We start from the raw sequence: 24,171 nt of genomic DNA on the forward strand, positions 1-24,171 counted from the left end.
AATAATCATTCAATTAAAAAAAAAATGATGGCATGAGAAAAAAACTCACTTAAAAGTTTGTTTAAAATGTCAGTCTCTTTGTTTATATAAAGTCAGTAGTTGGAGCACTTCAGAGCAGGCTTTGTAGTGACTGAGACAGATGCTAGCAGGCCCATTATTATTCTGCTCCTGCACACAGGTCTGAATCAGCCCTGAAAACACATACAATGTTTCTTACAAAATGTCTCTCTGGCTCTTAACAACAGAATTGTAATGTGATGTCTCTGCTAAAAAGCGATGACTCACAAGTGAGTCAACGGTGAAGGTATTATGGAACAGTAACTGTTGTTTTGCCTGGTACCCTCTGTGATGTGTAGAAACAAAGATGGCCAAGTTTTTCCTATAAGATTTTCAACTCATATCCTGTGAAGTTGGGTCCATTAGAGAGTTACATGAAAACCCTGATCACTATAATAGGTTACCATACAAAAGTCCTACCTACATTTCTGTTATACACAATAGTTTAGGCTTGTCTCTTTTATTTTTAACTCCAGCTGATTTTAAATCTCATCCTTGCTTAGTCTTTATCATAAGGGAAATTACATTTTAGGCACTGGGCACAGAAATGAGAAGTAGAATGTCAAATTCAGAAACCAGTCAGTAGGATAGTTGAAATAGCCACCAAATGGAGCAGAATAATGTGAAATTAAAAAAAAAAAAAAAAAACCTATGAAAGAAGAGCTAGTTAAGGAAATTTATAATGGAATTGGGACTATAAGGATATTTTAAGATAACATTATTTTCAAGTATCCTTATATAATTTGGAAGTAACTATTGACATATAAGCAATTGATACATAAATTATAAATGATTCTATTTTACTAGGCATACTGTTCTCTGAAAGAGTTTTCACCATTCTATATACATTATAGTAACAAAACTACAATTATTTAAAAATGCAGTAATTCAGATTTCCATGAATTCTGATAGATAATATATAGTTAATACAAATTAGTGAATTTTTTTTGCTATATTTGAAATAATTTACATCATATTGAAAGCTCTTTTTGCTAGTTCTAAAAGCATTAAATTTCTACTCCATTTTATTTTCAAATGCTATCAATAGAATTTTTCTGTTATTGCAGTTTTCCAGTACTAATTTCCTTGATTATATATGCCTCTAGAAGGTTATACTTTTTTTTCTTTCCATAATCAACTCTACCATCATGATTACACATAGTATTATGTAATTCTCATTTAATGAAATGTAAACAAAATAATGTAGACACAGCACAATTTGTGACAGAGATCCCAAAGCTTTTGAGGGGAAAACTGTTTTAACATCAGTATCTTGTTGTAACAGCTTCCTTTGTTATTAAGGTCATCTTATAGTTGATTTCCCTTATGTGAAGAGTAGAACGAATAGGAAATGGGGTTCAGATAAAGGAAGAGGCAGTTAGCCAGTAGGGTTCAACTTTTACATGGTATGATTTCATTTATTCATTCAACATGTGATGCCCTTTGAATTGTTTCACTGCATCTCAAGGAATAGAAACATAACTCCATGTCCTAGTGTTAAGTTTCCTGATTATGCAAATAATTGTACTACACAAAAATAAAAAGGATACATATGCTAATCAGTTTTATTAGCCAGGCAAGTTCTAGGTCTTTGTGGTTGTTTGAGGAAACCAGCCCTGCCGAGAATGACAGATTGGCTCTGAGTGGCCACAAAGGGTAGCAATAACTCTGTTTTCTATTCTGATAGCCAAAAGGACCTGGGGCCCTTTTTGGACAACCTAAGGTAAAAAGTATATACTAGTCATCTTTTGAATTCTATATAGGTCATGAGTGAGGGTATCAAGAAAGATACCGATAGGAGCTGGTTGAGTTCCTTAGGTCTCTGGGTCTTTTATGGTATTCACTGTGTATTTTATGTGATTCTGATGGGAAGGGACCTTCTTAGATCAGGTTACATCAAACCTATTGATAGGCAATCAACAAATTAAAGAGGTGCTGGAAAGAAAGCCCCACTGGGAAGAATTGGAGTTAGGGGGCACCTGAAGGGTGAGGTTGAAGTCTAGAGAATGAAAGGCCCTTCCCCAAAATGGCAGTTGCAGGAAGAATTAGCAGTAAAAGAAGGGGCCCATAGGAATAGAGTTAGGAGGTACTGAGTTAGGTACTAAAGGAGATTTAAAAGTATAGATGAAAGTTGATGGAATTATGGCCCTTATGGAGTTTACTATCTTGTAGAAGAATAAGAAAATAGAGGTAACTATTATACACATTATAACATGGCAAGTGGGTTTGTTCAGTTCTGCTCATTTCTTGGGGACCTCCTGGACCACAGCATGCTAGGTCCTTCTCTGCTTCACAATTTCCTGAAATCTGTCCACACAACTCATGTTCTTTGCTATCTCATTCTCTGCCATTCCCAGTCTTTTCCTTTGGCCTTTAAACTTCCTCAGCATCAGGGCCTTTACCAATGCATCTTGTTTTGGAAAAGAAAATGAATCAGAAAGTTTTAAAACGGAGACCTGTGTCAGAGAAGAAAAGTTTTTATTGCTAAAGACAGCTTCATGTAGGGATAGGTTTTTTAAACAGTCTTTAAAAGGTTGAATAATAATTCAGTGAATGGAGAGGGGGAGAAGAGTGAAGGAGGCCATATCAATTTTAGGGTACAGCATGAACAAAGGAAGGTGCCATATTTTTGAAAACTTTGAATGTTAGGCAAAAGAGTTATCCTTATTTAAATTATAAAAGGAAGAGGGTGCCCTCCAACTTCCCCTACTAATACCTTTCTCCCCAACTGCAGTCAGAGGTCCAGTTTTTATGGTCTTGCTCTCTCGATGTGGTATAAACTGGTGGGCATAGGTTGTAAGTTTCTTGAAGTTTTCGTCTTGTCTTTGTAACCCTAGCACTAGGCAAAATGCTTTATATCTTATTCCATCACTAGGCGTTGCTTGAGAATACTTAAAGATTTTGCTCCTTAGGAGTGTTTTCATTTTCTTAAGTAAACTTTGAAAACCTACAAGCCTTCTAGATCCAAATCCAAAGCCTTCCATATTCATTCATCAAAAGGAATGAATCAGTACTAGTCATACTTCAATATGAGAGACTAATGAGGTAGTTATTTGAGGGGCACTTGGTCTTTTATATGTCCCCCAATTCATAACCCATAGATAGCATCTACAATTATTCATAAGGTACAGTTTTCTCTCCCAGGAAAAGAGTTTTGACTATCCATAAATATTCTGTTCTGTCCTCAAGGCCAGCAGATCAATGCTTAACTTTATTTACATCTCAGATAGAAGCAAAGTACTGAGATTATAGTTGTGAGTCTTCTCAGTCTTGCCTGACTTAGAGAAAGTTCATGACCATGAGCTCATGTCTCCCTTCAGAGTCAGATGATTATAGCCTCTTCTAAGCATTTTCATGCTCTAGTTCATTAATTTTGGTTAGCTTGGCTGTCACTTCTGTCTCAAAATTAGGTGATGAACTTCTTTCATAAGAATCAATTTTTGAATTTGATGGTAAACAACTGGGCTGCTTATCAAGTTTTGGGAATAGTTTCTATGACTCCCTCTGAATTTCTTCATTTCCGAGGGGAGATTCTGGCTAAGGGAATAAACTAGTGACTAATGAAGTGAGCAGAACCCAGAGAATAATTTATATAATAAAAACATTGTGAAAACAACAACAACAAAAAAAACTGTGATCAGTATGAGCATTCATGATTCCAGGAGACTGATGAGAAATGTGTTATTCATCACAGAGAGAGGTGATTGATTTTATGATAGTGAATGATATCAATATGTGTAGGCACATATATGTATACACACATACATATGCATATATTAAATATGTATGCATGTAAAACATACATATATAATCAAATTCAAAGATAAATACATTATGTTTTGTTCCACTAGGCATATTTGTTACAAGGAACTGTTTTGCCCTTTTTCTTTTTCCCATGGGGGTTGTTGAAAGAGAGACTATATTTCTGTTATTTCAAAAAAATAAAACTTATCATTTTAAGTTTAAAAAAGAAATAAAATTGCAGTGGTACTGTATTGGTATTAATTGGTCTGACATACCAACAAGCAGGACTGATTTGACTTTTGAGCAGTAGACTTCTAAATGATAAGATGTGGCCTATTTCTCTCTTTCCTACTTAAGGGAAAGAACACAAAGGGACATAAGTGGGTTTGAGAGTACAGGATAGAAAAAGAGTTATGGAAGAGAATAGATGACATAGATAAGAGAGAAAAGAGGGACAAGTCAACTAAAGAAAAAGAAGAAAAGGTGGGGAGATAAAGTGCAAGTGAATTCTAGGAAAGCCTTCTACTCAGGCTATTTTTGTTTATTTATTTCATATTTCACTCCTCTCTGCTTTTCACCTTCAATTTCTCTCTTGGATGACAAATATGCTTAAATATCTTCTATCTTTAAAGAAGAAGAACACAGAAGTGATGATAATGATAATGATAATAGCTAATATTTATATTCTGCTGTTAACTGTGTCCCAGGCATTGTGAAAAAAGCTTTACAATTATTATCTCATTTAATGCTCCTAACAATCCTGGAAAGTATTATCCTCCATTTTACAGATGAAGAGAATGAGGAAGACAGAGATGAAGTGACTTATGAAGGTCATACAGCTAGCATGTATCTGAGGCCTTTTTTTGAACTCAGGTCTTCCTGACTTCAGGCCTGATGCTCCATCCATTGTGTCACTTGGCTGCCCTACTACCTTCTCAAGTTAATGTATCACATTCTTTCTTTTTTTCTTAAAAAAGGTTTAAACTCACTGCTTTTAATTCTTTAACTATTTGAAAAATGTAGATTTATGCTCCCAGCCTATACTTCCTGGCTACATACTATTTATTCCACTCCATTGCAATCTGATTTCCATCACCACCACTTTATTGCAACTGTTTTGTTCAAGATTACTAATGACTTATGAATTAATTATCAAATATTGTTCAATGGTACAATGGATACAATGCTGCCTCTGAAGCTGTGTTCAAATTTGGCTTCAGACACTTGTTAGCTGTGTGATGTTGACCAAGTCACTTAATCTCTGTCTGCCTTAGTTTCCTCAACTGTAAAATGAGGATAATAATAGCATTTGCTTTATAGGGTTGTTGTCAGGGCCAAATAAGATAATATCTGTTAAATATTTTGCAAATCTTTAAGTGCTATATAATGTTTGTTGTTATCATTGTGTAAATTTAAATAGCTGGATTATTGTCTCTATATATTTTTCCTCTACATTTTTGCAAAGCTTTATAATATGAAGTAGGAAATGTTATTTGATGAAAAACACATCTAGAAAAGCATGATTTCCTTCTTTCTTTTTCTAAATATAGCTCTCTCACCCATGTAGCCCTAAAAAGTTATCCCAGTTTTGAGGTACTCTATGCTTTACTAAAACCATAGCTAATGGTATATTTACTTTTACTAAGCTAATGAGAAAGGACATATTTGTTCAAAGCACACAATATTTAATCAAACAGTATAATGAATAAAGAAACATGAAAAGATTTCCTCACAAACCTATGGGGGTATATTTTCAGGTTACCACACCAGCAGTGACAAAGTATACATTCAGAAGAAACATGAGTGACTTAGGGAAAAGGAATAGATGAAGCTCACATGTAGGGAGTGTGTGTGTGTGTGTGTGTGTGTGTGTGTGTGTGTGTGTGTGTGTGTGATGAGAGCACATGAATTGTTGGGGTGATTGATAGCTTTAAGTCTGACTCTGTGATAGTGTTATGTTGTTCACTGTTTTGCTGCTTAGCTGTCTGTCTTTGTTCTCTATCTTGCCATCTAATCTGTTTATTGAACTACTCTCACCAACTATCTGTTGGTTTTTAACTATTCAGCCATCTGCCACTCTCTGCTACCCTTTGCTGGGATGTAGCTGCTGATAAGCTTTTTCCTTACAAAAAAGAGTTAAGTTGGTTTAGTTCACATAACTTAGAAGACCTGTTCAAGCAGTATGCAAAATCTAGACGTCTCAAGGCTGTACCAAACCTGACTTTTTTGTTTTGGGATTGTTTGTTTGTTTGTTTGTTTTCTGGATTGTTTCTTTTACTGTTTACAATTTCTGTTATCCACCAACCCTTTAATTTGGGGTTAGGGAGTTTCTGTTAACACATTTTAGGGTTTCCCAATTTTCAGCATATGTTCTTTGATAAGACAATCTGAGTGATTGTGCCCAAGAAAACTACCAACTGGGCTGGGGAGGTTCCCCCAGCATCCATAAAACTCTTAATTGCTAAATAAATCAATCCTGGGAGCAAGAAAAATTTAGATCCAGGGTTCTTAATCCTTTTTGTCTAATGGATCCCTTTTGCATATTGGTAAAGCTTGTGGACTCCTTTACAATGCCATGTTATTAAGTGCATAAAATAGAATACACTTAGGAATTACACTAAGGAAACCAATTTCATTGAACTACTTAAATATTACACATATATACATTTATATAGATATATGATATAAATACGTATAGCACATATACACATATATGTGAATATACATATGCACACATATACCTGCATACACACAAATAAAATACATCTTAGGTCAAGTACTTTTGATTTAGATGAAGCTAGTGGAGCTATTTACCACCAATTTAAATCTTTTACCTTTATTATGAAAAACTACTCTATCAAGAATAAAATATGAAGTTTTATTTAGCATTTTTACCAATGGCAAACCTCATTGCTCTCCCTGTGTAAATAATCGCCAATTTTCACATTTGTGAATTAGAAACAAATAATTTGGCAATGAAACTACTTAGTAAGCATGATGTTTAGGCCAATGGGATATTTGGTAGCTGATTCCCTAATTCATTTGGTTTCTTTGTGAAATAAATTTGTCCAAAAAAGTTAAATACTATTATGTTATTCTAGATATTTAGCAGAGTGTAGATATTCCAACAGAATCATTACTTTTTCTTATTGTTCACAGCATAGGAGGGCTATCAGTTTGCTCTTCTAAGTATTTATAGTCTTTAAAATCATCCGGCCAAAAAAAAAAAAAAAAAAGGGCAGTTAAAAATGTTGAGATGGAGGCATTAAATGGTGCTATGGATAGACCATCAGACCTAGAATCAAGAAGACCTAATTTCCAATTTCCAATCTGATCTAAGACCCCTCATTAACTGTATAATCCAACTTGTCTGCCTCAGTTTTCTCCTAAGTGAAACAGTGATAATAATGGCATTTATCTCCCACAGTTCTTGTGAGCATAAATTAGTTACTATTTGTAAATCACATTGAAAAACTTCCAAGTGCTATATAATGTTAGCTATTATTATTTCACAGTTATATACATGAATACACCATAGTAACAGTAGTCACCTATTTGGTGATTGATTGATCGGTATTCCTTATGTTTGTCACTTGCAAACACACTTTCCAAACTCCTTTATTGGCAGAACCATGTTTCTTGGCTTATTTTCAAATTTCTACTTTATATTATCTTTAATTCTAAATTTTAAATTTTGACCCTTTAAGTCCAAATTCTGGTAGTTAAAACAAGTACTAATTAATCAGTTATAGAATATATAGGAAATGATGGCATCAATTTATATGATTCTGAATTTAACTTTTGACAACTGTGCGATCTCATTTTAAATATGTCTGATTTTTCTTTCTTTTTTTCCCCTTGCATTTATCTCTTTAATGTCATTTTCTTTCTCCAAGCTTCCCTCCTACAATTCTGTTTCAAGAAACTAATAGTTTTGAGTATGTCCTATTTTGGAATTTTAGAGAACTTGATTTATTCTCTCCCCAAACCTCCAATTTTTGCTTTTTTCCTGGACCAAATAAAGTAGAGTTGTTGATCTCCCTCCTTTTATCATAAATATCATGATGATGGCCAGTCCTAGGGGGATGGGAACAAACTCTTGAAAACCTTCTCTGTCTGCTCTTTCATTTATTGAAAACCTAAGATAGCTACCAAGTTATATTAAAAAGCTACAGAATGATCAAAATTACTATGTAATTATAGCTAATGAAAGGGAAGTGACCCCAACTATAGTATATTATTGTGACTACTGTTGCCTTAGTAATGTACCTGGATCAAACCATCTCTTAGGAGTTTATGATCTACTACTGTTTATAATAATTGTCAAAAAGGGCTTAGGAATGATTTTTTTTTTTTTTGGATGATATGAGAGCATTATTCTGTAACAAGCACCTTTGTACTCTTATGTGAACTAATCTGCAGATTCCTTGTTTCCTTCCAAGTTAATTGGAGAGTTTACAATAGAGCCTGATAAAAGCAAATAACTCTTATGCCTTATCAACAGAGAGAGGGTGACCTTCCTACTTCAAAGAAGAAACGCCAAGCAGGGGAGAAGATTATGTATACTTTGGTCTCTGTACCACATGGAAATGACATTGCATCACTCTTTGAATTAGATGCTACTACTCTTCAGAGAGCTGATTGCTTAGTGCCAAGGTAAAAAAAAAAAAGTGTGTTTCTGTGTGTGTGTGTGTGTGTGTGTGTGTAAGAATAATGAGGTTTCTTTAAAGCAGTATACTACTGAGTAAAGAAATTAAATAAGTTTTATTGAATTAAAATTAGAAAGTAATTATAAATAACAATGGTATATAAACAGATTAATTAACTTTTAAAATGAATTGAGATATACTTATGATTTGAAAGATAGAAAGAATGCTTTAAAATTATTGCTTCACATTGTTGCTTCATTATTGTTGTGTAGATCCCTTCTCTTCCAGGGTCACTCTTCCTCCATGAGGGGGGAAAGGAGACACTTCTAATTGTAAGCAACAGAATGGTGTTTTGTGGGGCAGAGGTACTTGTTGATTCTAGCTTACCTTCCTGCCAACATTCCATCTGACTCCAATCCCCATGCCCTTGTAGGTGTGAATTAGGTTAACAAGGAGAGCCTCCTTCCACTCATCTGACTAGCCTGCAGGTAACAGCCCTGGCATATAGGACCTTATCATCCCTTGCTCCTTCTTCCCATACCCTTCAAAGCCCAGCTCCAGCACCAGGCTCATTGGCAGAAGGATCTATAAACTGCAAAGAGGTTCCCTAGAATGATGATGATTCTAGGGGAAGAAAAGAGAATTTTTTTCATGGACCTTTAATACTTTAGAAGTCTCTATTTTTCTCTAATCAGTTGGGTGCAGACTAGAAATCATTCATGTCTATTAGTTAAGCAGATCTCTTAAGAGCATAGTTACAGTGTCAGAAGGTCATTTTTTTTAACCTTAGAGATATATTGATATGAGCTATTATAATTCAGCAATGCTATATTAACTTACTTTTACTCAATGTATTTGAAGATGAAGAAATCATGTGGCTATGTTTGGTATAGTAACAGAGGATGGATAGACAGCCTTGAAGCTAGGAAAATTTGAATTCAAGTGACATGTACTGCATGTGTGACCTGGGGCAAATCATTTAAAATCTCTTTGTTCTAAGCAAGTATAAGATTTCAAGTGGCAGAGTACCACTGGTAGAATATTCTTACCTGGGAGTTGCCTATACCAATGAAATCACAGATGCAGTTTTTATTTTTATTTTAAACTGCTTTTATTTAAGATTACCCTCTAATAAGATTTTGTTGTTATTGAAGATTTTGGATAATCCAAGTTTCAATTAAAATGAGTTCCAAACTATTAAAGCTTCCAAGAATTTTGGGATGCCCTGTATATCCACAGTGCAAATTACTTGTCATTACTGTTTAACTATATTGTTTGAGGCATGTGAATGATTTGAAAGTTTTATTGAACATGATGTTTTATATTGTTTTGATTTAGGAACTCATATGTTCGGTTGAGACATTTATGCACTAATACATGGGTAACCAGTACCAGTATCCCTATAGACACTGATGAAGAGAGACCTGTGATGCTGAAGGTAAATAATATTCATGTGTCTTCCATTTTCATTATAGGTGAACTGGATCAAGGGATGGTTATTTATTATAATCCATCTTCACCATTATTAATGATTACTGAAACTCAAATATAAAATTAAGCACCTTTCCACTTTTAAAAGTGTTGAAATAGATGAACTTACTATTCCAAAAGTAGGTCCTCAAATTCTCCAAAGTTCTCACACTGGTCCTAAAGGACCTGCATCTATTTTTTTTTTTTAACCACAATTGAGTTGAAGAAGAAAAATGATGCTGCTGAATTAACTGAAGTTTTAGCTCTCTTTTTATAAGGGAGAAGAGAATAATAATAATGATTATGGTTTTTATATTGACATTTTCTACATCACTTTCATATACATGATCTCATTCAATCTTCATAATACCATGAGGTAGATAGTAGAAGTTTATTAGTTTTATTTTATTCTTGAGGAATACTGAGGTTCAGATGGTTGACTACCAGAAATGTTCACCTCCTGGAATCTTACTGAAAATCAGCAGTAGGGTGCAGAGAGGGGATACTGTTCTAAACCCTGCACTGATGGGAGAGCAGGAAGAATAGCTATGGAAAAGAGGTGTTGCCCCCTGGCTGTTTAATGTGAGTGACTTTACTGGGATTATCTATCACTGATTTTTATAACTGAAAAAAAGAACTTTAATTCAGAGAAGATTGAAGTTACTAAAAGAAACTATCTTTAACAATGACAATACAAATTTCCAGATTGGAACTTGTCAAACCAAGGAAGATAAGGAAGCTTTTGCCATTGTGTCAGTCCCTCTGTCAGAAGTTCGGGATTTAGATTTTGCCAATGATGCAAACAAAGTCTTAGCATCGACAGTTAAAAAAATGGAAAATGGAGCAATAACTCAGAATGAAAGAAGGTCAGTGAGTCTTTTATAAACTATACCATAACACTCCATCTCCAGAGTCTGGCTTTTCATTGGCTTTTTTCCATTCCTCATCCTTGGAACGCTTTCTTTTCTCATCACTGCTTCTTGGCTTCTGTAATTTCTTCATGTCTCAGCTAATATCACATATTCTGCAAGAAGTCTCTCCTCATCTTCCTTAATGCTAGTGCCTTTCCTCTGAGATTATCCCCAATTTTTCCTGTGTAGCTCTTATTTGTACATATTACATGCCTCCCCATTAGACTGTGAGCTCCTTGAGAGCAGAATATTTTTTTGTTTTTCTTCATATGCCCAGCATTTAGCACAGTGCCTGGAATGTAGCAGGTACTGCACAAACACTTTTGACTTGACCTCTAAATAACTGATAGTCAGTTATCAAATCTTATAGAAATCTCAAGTGAAATGATTAAGAGAGAATTAAGGTTAGGTTCAATGTCATCATACATGTCTCTGTGTAGAAAGAAAAAAAAAAAAAACATGATTTTTCCTTGAGTACTTTCAACAAATCAAGATGAAATGTCATATGGAATACTTTTCATATTTTGTATTAAATTGGAGAACAGCTACTTTTTTTGTTTCTCTGGTTTATTGCATTCTTAATTTATCATCAGGAAAATGGGATGATAAAAAATTAAAGGCTTGTTTTAGAACTATATTATGTCTCCTGGAGTACCTCTAAAAACAAAAGGTTTTGAATAATTTGATTCTTCAAATTAGCCCATTTACATGTTTCAGGGCCCAACATAAAGCCTTGTTTTCCTGTCACAGGACATAATCAATCATTGTACCTTGAACTGAGAATTAAGAGTGAGAAAAATCACAATAGTTTTTTGTCTTTTCCCATTTTGCAGTATTATAATGTGAAGTTTTAAAATTTAAGAACCAAATATGTACTACATGAAAAATGAAACTTTATTTCAAAATTAATTGTATATACACACATATATATATATATATATATATATATATATATATATATACATATATATATGTATTACATGGAAAATAAAACTTTATCTCAAAATAAACTATACATATATGGATATACAAACATATATGTATATCTATATATGTATAGTATATAAAATATGCTATTTATTAGTCCAAAATAAATTATTATTATTATTATTATATTATTATTACTCCAAAATAAATCCTATGTATAGATGTGGGCAGCTATATGGTAAAATGGATGGAGTGCCAGGCCTGGAATCAGACCCAAATCCAAATCCAGCCTCAGACATATGTACTCTGTGACTTTTAACTAAGTCACTTAACTCTATGTACCTTAGGCTTTTTGCTACTGGCCTTTGATTTCCTTGGTGAGGGGAGCTCCAGGTGTGGGAACTGTTTCCCACAAGGCCTATCACCACCTTGGATTCTAAGAGCTTTAAGTGATGAAGTGATTTGCTCATGATTTACTGTCTAATACTGGTCAGAGTCAGTATTTGAATCTCTGGACCTTCTCGATACCATGGCCATTCCTTGCTGTGGTACATTGACTTTCCTTACTGTGATAAAGTATCTTCTTTGGTTCAGAAGACTTGAATTCAAATCTAGCCTCTGATATTTGCTATTGTGTGGCCATGAGCAAATCACTCAAGTTTCCTGGGGCTGCTTTTCCCTCTCTGAGAAATGAGATTAGTTTCAAGGATTTCTGAGCTTCCCCTCAATTTTATATTTCTTATCCTGTGATCACCCACCTTACATAAGTTTTATCTGCAGGATTTAAAGAAGTCCACATGTTTATGAAAGACTGAAAAAAATTGTAATGTATTCTTCTGTATGCAGTATTGTGGCTTCAAGCCCCATGGTAATTTTAGTTTCTGAGTAATTTTAGTTAGGAGGAGAGATGGCATGCTACAAAGTAGACTGTTGGATCTGAAATCAAAGGATCTTGATTCAAAAAACCATCTTTTGGCTTTATTAGCTATGTGGCTGGTATTTCATGATGAATCACAAAGAAGTCATTCTTCTAAATATAACTATATTACTTCAATTATCATTTGTGAATGAAAACAATTAACATAGACTTTTTATAAATATTTTTGAATTTGAATGATGATCTTCAGTCTGACAAGATCTTTTCAGATGAAAAATTATTAAACACTGTTTTATGTGAAGCAACCAGGTGGCTCAGTGACTAGATCAACCAGGCCTATAATCAGGTAAATGTGAGTTTAAATCTGTCCTCAGCCATTGACTAACTGTGCATCCAGAGGGCTGATCACTTAATCTGTTTGCCTTAGTCCCCTTAAGAAATAAATAGCAAACTACTATGGTATTTTAGCCAAGAAAACCCCATATGGAGCACAAAAAATCAGACATAACTGGAACAGTCACGTTTTGTGCATTATGCTAAGTGCTAGGGATTCAAATATAAAAATAAGTCTCCGATCTTAAAGTGTTTTTATTCTAATGGAAAATACCAAATATAGGAATTTTGGTCTAGGGAGTTCAAGATGATCTATAAGTTCTTTGCATATGCAATGGTAATATTGATTTAATTGTTGTGTGCCTGGAGCAGCAAGAGGTAGAAAGGAAGAAGGGTATGTAGGCAAGATACATAGGAATTGTACAGGATAGATGTCTAAGTGATATGGGAAGCATGGTAGATAGAGTTTATAAGCATATAGAAGATTAAGTGAGTTTCTGTTCACTACTGGTAATACTAGTGGTATATTGTTCAGGGAAACTTTTCTGATAATTTCTATGATGAACTAAGTCATTGTTTTTGTAATAGATTACTTCTATGTGAGTAAATTATTGAATCCTACTTCTTTTTTGTTATTCATTTTTATGATCTTTTTGTTCAACAGTTTTAAAAAATCCATATTAACTCTAAGATTTTCAAATTTTCTTTTATGTTCTCTTCTTAGAAATCAATGTAAATTTGTATTTCTCTTTTTAGAGTATCTTCTTCCACATTCTACCTCCTCATTCTTATAGACTATACTTGTCCTTGATTTTTTTAAATAATCTTCCTGACCTTTGCTTATCTTATCCCTATAAAATGATGGACTTCTGAGATCCTATGATTAATGATCTATGAGATATAATTGCTTTTTTTTTTTTATGTTAGATGATCAACTATGATGGGCTTGGCTCTTTTTTTTTTTTTTTTTTAAATAGCTTTTTATTTACAAGTTATACGCATGGGTAATTTTACAGCATTGACAATTGCCAAATCTTTTGTTCCAATTTTTCCCCTCCTTCCCCTCATCCTCTTCCTTCCCTCCCCCTCTCTCTCCCCCCCTCTCCAGATGACAGATTGACTAATAATGTATAGTTTCCTAATCCTAGGTGACTGTGAGACAACTCAATCGTTCTGGGCTTAGGGTTCCTCCTCAACATAATAAGGATTTTTGAACTAAATGTTCTGAGGTCCCTTCTAGCTCTTGAGCTATGTTCCATTGGAGATTTCTCTTTTTCTTGAGAATTTTTCTTTTAAGCAAACCACATTTTCTTCAGTTTTACTGGAGCATCTTTAAATCAAGCACATTCATCACTAGCATTCCTAGAAATCCTTTGAATTATTACATTTCCTATGTATTACTTTAATCTTACAAGTGGTTCAGAGGCATCGATCAGTTGTATGCAGTAAGTTTCTGTGGGTCACCTGTCATTTTCCTGTTCTGTAGGTTGAAGAACCTGAGCTATGGAAAAGTATGAAGAGAGAATACTATGAGTCAGCTGCAGAACTGGATTTTAATCTAATTTTCTAGAAAATAACTGTGCTTCCCTAAGTGAAATTGTGGTGCTTCTCTATGTAGATGTCATACAAAGCATCATCTTAGTGTTAGTTACTCAACTGGTGTAATAGGCTCTGAAGAATTTTCATGTTTTAATTATATGGTATGGATTGTTGTTAATGTTGCTATTGTTGTTGGTTTTGGTTGGGGAAGAGTAGCTGTGAATCCTTAATTACTGATGTATTTCTTTTTAATTACTCCTTTAGAAGAGTTCTACTTTTGCCAACTCAAGAATTTTCATCTTTGCATACTCTCTTACCTTTGGTTTACATTGATTTGGTTTCTATGGTATCAGGTGTTTCTTTTGTAAGATTATATTTCCCTAAATTAAATCTGCCAAACAGTAACATTTCTCCATTTTTTCCTATAGATTTGTAACAAAGTTACTGGAGGACCTCATTTTCTTTGTTGCTGATGTACCTAATAATGGACAAGATGTTCTGGATGTAGTAGTCACCAAGCCAAATAGAGAAAGGCAAAAATTAATGAGGGAGCAGAACATATTGGCACAAGTGAGTTTTTATATGCAAGAATAATTTATCTTTGTAACTAAGCATCAAGGCCAAATCTCCATTATGCTGACTGGCCCAATTACTAGATAATTTCCAGGTGCATGAAGACCCTTTTATATTCCTAACTCTTCCACTTCATTCCTTCAGTTCATATGTGTATCTAAATAAAAATATATGCCTAAAGAAACTAATATTGCATTCATTCTTTCCTCATCTAATAATTGTTCCTATATGAAATATGTTCCTTATCATAGTCCATGAATATGAACCTAAGGAAAGCATATAAAAGTGAAGATAGTTACTTGTTCATGCAATTTTATATAGTTTAGAAAAAGAAGACAGTTTTTATATTGCTATCAAGTAAAATTATTTTCTAGAAGACTCATAGGTGTAAGGCTTATCTTAGTGAATACAATTAAAAATTGGAAGTGTGATTGCAAAATTCAGTTGGGAGAAAAAGAATTTTTACCATTAGCTCTCCTATTAATTAAATTAATTTTCAGGGCCTGTGTAACCTTTTAACATTTCTTCACATGTTTTCTGTTTAATCATTTCAGTTGTGTCCGACTCTTTGTAATCCCATTTGGGATTTTCTTGCAAAGATATTGGAGTGGTTTACCACTTCTCATTTTTAAAGATCAGAAAACTGAGGCAAATAGGGTAAAGTGACTTGTCTAGGCAAGTAAGTATCTGAGGCCAGATTTGAATTCAGGGTCCTCTGGACTCCCAGTGTTCTATCCACTGTGCCCCTAAACTTCTTGTTAATACTTTTAATATATCTTATCTCAACATCAAAAGTATACATAAATTCAATAGCTTTTAATGTATTATGCTCACATTGTGAATTTGTTTATTTTGCCATCAGGATTACACTTCTTCAGCTAAAATAAAATTCTCTTTTCAAAGTCCTTTTTCCCCATTTGCTATCTTTTTAAACAATGAAAGAAACTCTCTCTTAAATATATGTAGGTATTTGCAGGTTAAACATAGAACTTCTTTTATATTATTTCATAGAGCAGAGAAAATTAGAAATAATGATTTTCATATAGCTTGTACAGTGAAAATATATTCTAAGTTGTATATATCTTTGTGTATTTTAGAATCATGGAATTACATACATTTTCTGTATTTGTGTTTTGTAAAAGGCTAGTTTCTTACTTCACTTGGAACAAAAATACATATAAGGCATTTAATAAAATGATGACTTTTGTTATTTGACTATTGAAAAGTTTGTGATAGCAATAGAATTGCAGTGCTTAGCATTACTTAGATCCCTTATTGAAATGAACTCAACCTATGCCTAAGAAAGTTCCTCTGATGAAATTTAGTGTGGTAGCAGCTAGTTAGCTAAATATTTAACATTATTTTTTTTTCCTAATGTTTAACATTTTTTGTTTGCTATATTTTATTTTTAATAGGTGTTTGGAATTCTCAAAGCACCTTTTAAGGATAAAGAGGGAGAAGGATCAATGCTGAGACTTGAAGATCTAGGAGATCAGAGATATGCTCCCTATAAGTACATGTTGAGACTCTGTTATCGAGTTCTTAGACATTCTCAGCAAGACTATCGGAAAAATCAGGTTAGACTCTTAGATAATTACTCCATGAATTTTTACTTTTTAAATGAAATATAAAATGACTTTTGCTAGTATTAAATAACATCTAAATCAGAAGTAGGCATTTAATATTTGAATTTAAATATTTCAAAAAAAAAATCCAAATCTCTTAGAAGTGTTCTTAGAATTTGGACTCAAAGTTCAGAGATTCAAATCCTACCTTTGTGACTTGAGCAAGTCAGATAAACTCTCTGGGTTTCATCAATAAAAGAAGAAGAAATCAACTAAACAGCATTCTAATAAGTGCTAATTCTAAATTCTGTGATCCTAAATAGTTATACCACCATGTTAAATGTACCAAAATTGATTCCTTTCTTTGGACTGGTATTTACTAGGTTTTTCTTATCCCTTTGTCAGGATATAGGCATATCACTCCTAAGACGGTCTTTTGTGCAAAAATCCCAAATTCCTAAATGTAGAAATAAGGGATGATTTTCATATTACAAAAAAGATTCTTTGTTTTATAGAAAATTTCACTACATGTTCCCTTTAATGTAGTCCTTTGGTCTACACTAGGGACACTTAGGACAGGATTGTTTAATAAATAATGAAGTTGCATGTAACTTTTTTTTTTTTTTTTTTGGCTGAGTCAATTGGGATTAAGTGATTTATCTAGGATCACACAGCTAGGAAGTGTTAGGTGTCTGAGGTCAGATTTGAACTCAGGTCCTCCTGACTTCAGGGGTGGTGCTCTATCCACTACACCAACTAGCTGCTCCTTTGCGTGTAACTTTTTAGGAATGCGTCTAATAAATAAACCACATATTTATTGTCCTGAGTATCATATGCTATTTCCATTGACTTTCATATTCTAACACATATTATCTAAAGTTTTCTTAAATTTGAAGCTTTAGGTTATAAAACACAAAGAACAGTAATTTACTACTTCATAAATTCTGTTAATTAAAAAATCTTATGCATTAAATGGTGAAGCAATTGGGGTTAAGTGATTTCTCCCAAGGTCGCACAGCTAGTACGTATCAATTGTCTAAGGTCACATATGAATTAAGGTCATCTTGACTCCAGTATCTGTGATCTCTTCACTGCCTCATCTAGCTGTCCCGATTAAATTTACTTATAAGAAATAATACTTGTGTATTTTTTTTTTCCAGAGTAGGGTAGTGAAAATTCCGTATGTCTTTTCTCACTAACATCCAGGCATGTCTTTTCCAAGGCAACAGTATTTCAGTTACTGGTAGAACATGAGACTTAAGAATTGGTGAATTTAGGTATAGTTTCCCCAAACATGAAGCTAAAGAGGAGTGAAATGGGAGTATCTGTGTAATGAGGTAACAAAAATTATGACCAAAGGGCATCTGATTAAGAACTAAACAGTAATATTATTTTACTCAATACAACTTTTAACAATTTGAAAATACTACCAGATCCTGCTGCTCCTTTTCTAACAGACTGATTTTTATAGCACCTCATCACATAACTACTGAAAATCAAACTAAACCATTCATTCAAATTCATCTGAGATCTTGTATGAAACATCTCACTTTATACATGCATTCCTAAAGATTAGAAACAAAGACCTTGAACCCTTTTCATGCCTCTAAATATGCAAAATAACTGAACAACAAAATAATGCAAAATAATTAATTCATAAATCATAGCAATACTGTCACATTACAGGAAAGTTAAAAAGACTAACCTTTGGGTCTCCTAAAATAAATAATAATAGTCAATTGAACTAGCAGTTGGATTCATGTCAGTCAATTCTTGAAGTACCTAATCCTATAAAATATTTAATTATATTTAATTGTGTTTTTCCCTGACAACCATTTAGTAATAAGAAAACTAAACATTATCTTTTATTAGATTTTCCTTTATAATTTAAGCTCTGTGTCAATAATTTTTCTTCCTCTATTAAGCTACTTAGTTTTTCAATGCTGCTATCTTTAAAAACATTTTATGATGATTTTCATTCGATCTGAACAAATTAACCTATAATAATTATATTTAGCTCCATTTTTAACCACTTGGTTCCTAACACAATATTGTGCTCCTAGTAAGTGTTTAATATATATATATATCTTTTTTTTTTTTTTGGTGGAATTGAATTGCATTAACAGATTCTCCTGGGCCTTTTCCTTTTTGGCAGGAATATATTGCTAAGAACTTCTGTGTCATGCAATCCCAGATTGGCTATGATATTTTGGCAGAGGATACTATCACAGCTTTGTTGCACAACAACCGAAAACTCCTAGAAAAACACATCACAGCAAAAGAAATTGAAACATTTGTTAATTTACTCCGGAGGAACCGTGAGCCAAGGTTTGAAACAGTCCATATAAAATGTTATTTTCTTACAGAGAGTGACTTTTGGTTTTATTTTTAGAATTTATGATTTTTAGAGTTTTTCTACATTGTCAACCTATTTCTCTTTCTCATTATTTGAAGAAAAGTATATTGTGTTTATAATATTATCACTAATACCAATACTAATCTCTATACTAAAGAATGTATATACTGGCTGTGTAAATCACAGTAAGTTACTTATCTACTCAATGCTCTAGGCAGCCTTCTAAAACTTGAATTTTGCAAAGAATATACAGACCTGCATCTGTCAAAGAAATTATTCATCTCAGACACCCTTTCACTAATGAAATGATGTGTCCATTCCCTAACTATATCTTATTTTAAAAAGTCTACCGTAGATGATTAAAACCCATTACAGGGCTATATGTGACTTCCTCAAGTGTCTTTGAGTAGATTGATACCAGATAGATTATGATTAATTATATTTTTAGCCTGCTTTAATTTTTCAAACTGCTTTTATAATCATCATCCTATTTGAGTCTTATTACAGTCCTGTGAGATAAAACTGAATAGATATTAGTATCTTTATTTTCAGATGAGTAAACTAAGGCCAAGAAAAATTCAATGATTTGCTCCTGGTCTTATAGTGATTAAAAGACAGGCAGCACCTAATGAGTTGACTTCTACTTCTATGTCAGATGGACTTTCTAGTGTATAATGTTTTATCATTAAACACCTTTAAAATATGAGATAAGTGACTTGTGGAAAAGTTAATTGAATTGCTCAGAAAACTATATGGTTCATTATAGAAAATCAATTGTAGGGCATGGGACTAGGTCTTTTTGACTCTATAAGGCCAACATTCTTCACCTGAGATGAATGAACAATTTTTTTTATATGGTATAGTCCAAGCAGCTTTGTTCCATGATATTAAACTGCCAGTCCAGGAATGAAATCACTTTAGGATAAGTGAAGTATATCCTTATCAGAGATAGGCACAGTACAGGAAAGAGAATATCACTATATAAAGATATTCTTCAGTCAGCTGATATGCAGTGCAATAATATGATTATTCATTCTGAACACATCAGTATGCTGAGACAAAATTGGTCAAAGATAAGATTACAAAAATGTCCTCAAATCCTCAAAATGGTCTGTGATCTTATCAATTTGGGTTTGGGTGCTAAAGAGAAATACTCATTCACAACTGCTTATCCTAAGTGATCCTTCGCCATAGGGAATTCACTCAGTGTGCTAGAGGACTTTCTTGCTTTTTTCTGTCACTCTGAGAGGTATGTGGAATAGTCTGGTATTGTTGATCTTTGTCTTCACCACATGATCAGTACATCTGCTCTTCCTACTATGTTTTTCCTTGTTGACATCTTTTACTCCTGTTCATCTATGAAGTTTATCATTGGTAATTTATTGCAACATGCTCCTATGTACCATGTGCCCCTCTGATGCCCTCTTCATATTATTAATTTTTAATTCTTTGAAAGCTTTATATTCTGTGTATCATTGATAGATGTTAACATTTGTAAAATTCTGAAATTTTTAAAAGGACCCTTTGTTTATAGAAAACTTGGCTTCATTAAAGGAATTCTACAGGTTGCTAAGAGCAATCTAGCTTCCTGTTCACCTCTTAGCTGACTGTCCATCTATATTGCCTGTTCTGAGTAGAGGGGTGAGAGATGAGCTTTACAGGCTTTTCATCCAAATGCATGACATAATTTGTGCAACAGATGTCATTCATCCATTTGACCTTTTCTAATCTAGGAGGTCAGATCAAAAATCTTTTGAGTGTTTGCAAATCCTTGCAGGAGGCTCTGCAATATTTTATGGCTTGATGCAACCTGTACAAAGACAAAAGTATCTTGGAGAACTTTACTATCCACAGAGAAATTTTCTTCAATTTGGCTTCTGCCCTGGATGTCCATCATAATGCAAAAGACTCTTAGAAAGTACACTGTGACTTTTGGTTTGTATGTTGATTACATAGCACAGTGTTTGGCACATATAGAAAAGTGCTTTTTATTCACTCATATTTATGATTTCATAATTGGATAAGAACCCATTGTGTTGGTTGTTTGTTCTGTGTGAAAAGAAAATTTGATAATCATAGAGCAACATGCCAGTTTGAGGGATCTTCTCTAACAAGGTATTTCCCAATCAAGATTTTTTGAAAGACAGAACAGGAATAATCCTATTCAAGGATCACAAGGTCACTGACATTGGTAAGACCACTGCGCCACCTAGCTGCCCCTGCATCTATTTCTTTTAAAAAAATTTTTTTACAATGATTGTGAAATGTGAATGGGAGCTAACATTCTATAAAATAAACTTTTAGGTGACATTTTACTCTTTCATATGAAATGCTACTGCATGCTTAACAAACAGAAATCATAAAGAACTAATCCTCTCTTTTAGTCAATAGTCAAATGATCAATAATAAGAGTAGCTAGCATTTATATATTTATGCAAAGTGCTTAACAGATATCTTATTTTATCCTCAAAATTATGGAAGATAGATATTTCATAATAACAGAAGGGTAAACTGAGGCAGAGAGATATAAGTGACTTGCCTAGAATTACACAGTAAGTGTCTGTGGCAGGATTTGAACTTAGATCTTTCTGACTACCTACCCACATAAATGAATGAAAAAGTGCTCCACTTACTATGTGCCAAGCACTGCACTAAGTAATGATGAAACAATATGAAAGTGGCACTTGCTCTCAAAGAAATTAATTCTAAGGTGAGAGAAAACATATATAGGGGAATGGTGGCCAGGGAATATTCTGGGAAGTTACAAAGATGGTGAGTAGAACAGTAAAGAGATCAACTAATATGCTCTTTCCACAGGCAGCCATAGTGTTGATTTGATGACAGTTCTCAAAGCAAATAAAATCACCAACCATTTATTCAGGGCCTACTACATACCATCTGTATCCCCAACAGCATATCAAGAGTAGGAATACAGAGAAAGGCAAAAAACAGTATCTATTCCTATCTCACAGTCTAATAGAGGAGATAATATGCAAGCAACTATGTACAAATGATATAAATAGGGTACATAGAGATAATCTTATAGGGCAACAAAATTAAGAGGGATTGGGCCCTATATTTTTGCCCGCCTGCATTTTTGATTTCCTTCACAGGCTAAATATATAATACTTTTGGAGTTCGATTCTTTTTCTACAGCAAAATAATGGTTTGGACATGTATACTTATTTTGTATTTAATTTATACTCTAATATATTTAACATGTATTGGTCATCCTGCCATCTAAGGGAGGAGGTGGGGGGAAGGAGGGGAAAAATTGGAACAAAAGGTTTGGCAATTATCAATGCTGTAAAATTACCCATGCATATAACTTGTAAATAAAAAGCTATTAAAATCTAAAATAAATAAATAAATAAAAAGAGGGATTGGGAAAGGATTCTTACAGAAAGTCAGATTTTAGCTTGGACATGATGAAGAGAATCATGAGAGATATAAAAAGGGAAAGAAATCCAGGCAGGGAGACAGGCAGTGAGAAAGCCTGGAATTGAGAGATGAAGTATGTGGGTGTGATTAAAGTATAATTATATTTTTTTATATATATATATATATATATGTATGTATTATAGGAAATGTAGGAAAGAGCCAGATTATGAAGGGCTTTAAAAACAAAACAAAAAGTTTTTTATACTGAAAGTAACAGGGAATGATTAGAATTCCTTGAATAAGTGGGCTAAGATGATCAGGATCAATTTGACTAAGTGAAAGATGGAATAGGGTGGGGAGAGACTTGAATCAGGGAGACTAACCAAAAGGCTACACCAAAATTCTGGAGATGAGGTGATGAAGTTCTCCTCCAGGATGATGGCTGTGTTAAGAGAGCCTAATTGACAAGACCTGCCAATTGATTGGACGTGGACATGAGAGAGTGAGGAGTCAAGGATGATACCAAGTGTTTTGGAGAAGGATAATGCCCTCATAATAGCAGGGAAGTTTGAAAGAGATAATTCTGGGGGAAAGACAATGAATTTGATGCTGGATATATTGACTTTGAGATATTTTTAGGACATCCAGTTAGAGATATCCAAAAGGCATTTGGAGATATGAGCCTGGAAATCAAGAGAGAGATTACAGTTGGATGAATAGATCTAAGAATCATCTGTAAAATGGTATTTGAATACCTTGGAACTTATGAAATAACTATGTGAAATTTACAGATGGAAATGTGAAAATTGAATAGGAGGGAGCTTGTGTATGGGAATGAGTTTGCATTGGCAAAGAGAAAGGTTTCTTCTTCACATAAGACAACGCTGAAGGAGGAAGTAGTAGCAGAAGCATTTGAGTCATATAAATTGAAGAAGAGATGAATTAGCTCTTGCCACATAGACTTTTTCTTTTTTTTTGGTGAAGTATGAGTTAAGATTCTCAACTGAAAGTGTGAAAGGAAAAAAGAGGATGGTAGGTTTGGGAAGTGAAAAGAAGCTTTGGCAAAGTAGCTGTGGTTAGTGAGACTGATTGATTAGGAGGTATAATAGAATTGCTTGCCATAGTGAATGCCTGGTTGAATTATGTAATATGAATTTGTAGTGGCCCTGTCAGCATTGTTTGTGATTTTTTTTTCAAGTGTCTTTTAGCAGTATATAATCAAGAACAAAATCTGTGGGTAGTTGAAGTAATTCAGATTGGGGCATAGCAGGGCATGATCAGTGATATAATAAGAGCAAGCAACTCAATTCAAGAGAAGAGTTGAATGGATTCACCAAGGGGAAGATGAAGGAAAGAGTATAATAAATACAGAGGTACTTATTAGTTTAGGAATCTGGGAAAGAATTGAGGGTTGGAGGAGGGATTAAAGGTAACAATGATGATGAAGAGGGTTAGGAGGTAAAAAATAGGAGAGCTAAAATAACAACTGATTTTGATCAGATAAAAGAATTTCAGAGTTCATAAACACAGAAATATAACACTTTGTGGCAAGAAGGAAAATACAACCATTTCTCTTTGTAGCTGAGATGAATTGGAGGAGTTCGTTATATGAAAAGAATAAAGTGTGAGGTTAAGAGTTGGGGAGGAGGGACAACTAGGGCACCAGCCCTGAAGTCAGGAGGACTTGAGTTCAACTCTGGTCTCAAACACTTAACACTTCCTTGCTGTGTGATCCTGGGCAAGTCACTTTATCCCAGTTGCCTCAGGGGGAAAAAAAAAAGTAGAGGAA

General features: G+C 33.7%; 1 protein-coding gene across 1 annotated transcript in view; it reads left to right on the forward strand.

Annotated features, from left to right (window-relative positions):
* The window catches only part of ITPR2 (inositol 1,4,5-trisphosphate receptor type 2), a 521,149-nt gene that overhangs the window by 181,205 nt on the left and 315,773 nt on the right, over window positions 1-24,171 (forward strand). Inside the window, exons 11-16 of the mRNA XM_051963211.1 lie at window positions 8,306-8,457; window positions 9,789-9,888; window positions 10,626-10,786; window positions 14,936-15,077; window positions 16,496-16,657; window positions 18,801-18,973. Of these exons, the coding sequence (XP_051819171.1) occupies window positions 8,306-8,457; window positions 9,789-9,888; window positions 10,626-10,786; window positions 14,936-15,077; window positions 16,496-16,657; window positions 18,801-18,973 (890 nt within the window). The remainder of the gene's footprint in view (window positions 1-8,305; window positions 8,458-9,788; window positions 9,889-10,625; window positions 10,787-14,935; window positions 15,078-16,495; window positions 16,658-18,800; window positions 18,974-24,171) is intronic.

Source organism: Antechinus flavipes, chromosome 5 (assembly GCF_016432865.1).
Source record: "Antechinus flavipes isolate AdamAnt ecotype Samford, QLD, Australia chromosome 5, AdamAnt_v2, whole genome shotgun sequence".
Lineage (NCBI taxonomy): Eukaryota > Metazoa > Chordata > Mammalia > Dasyuromorphia > Dasyuridae > Antechinus > Antechinus flavipes.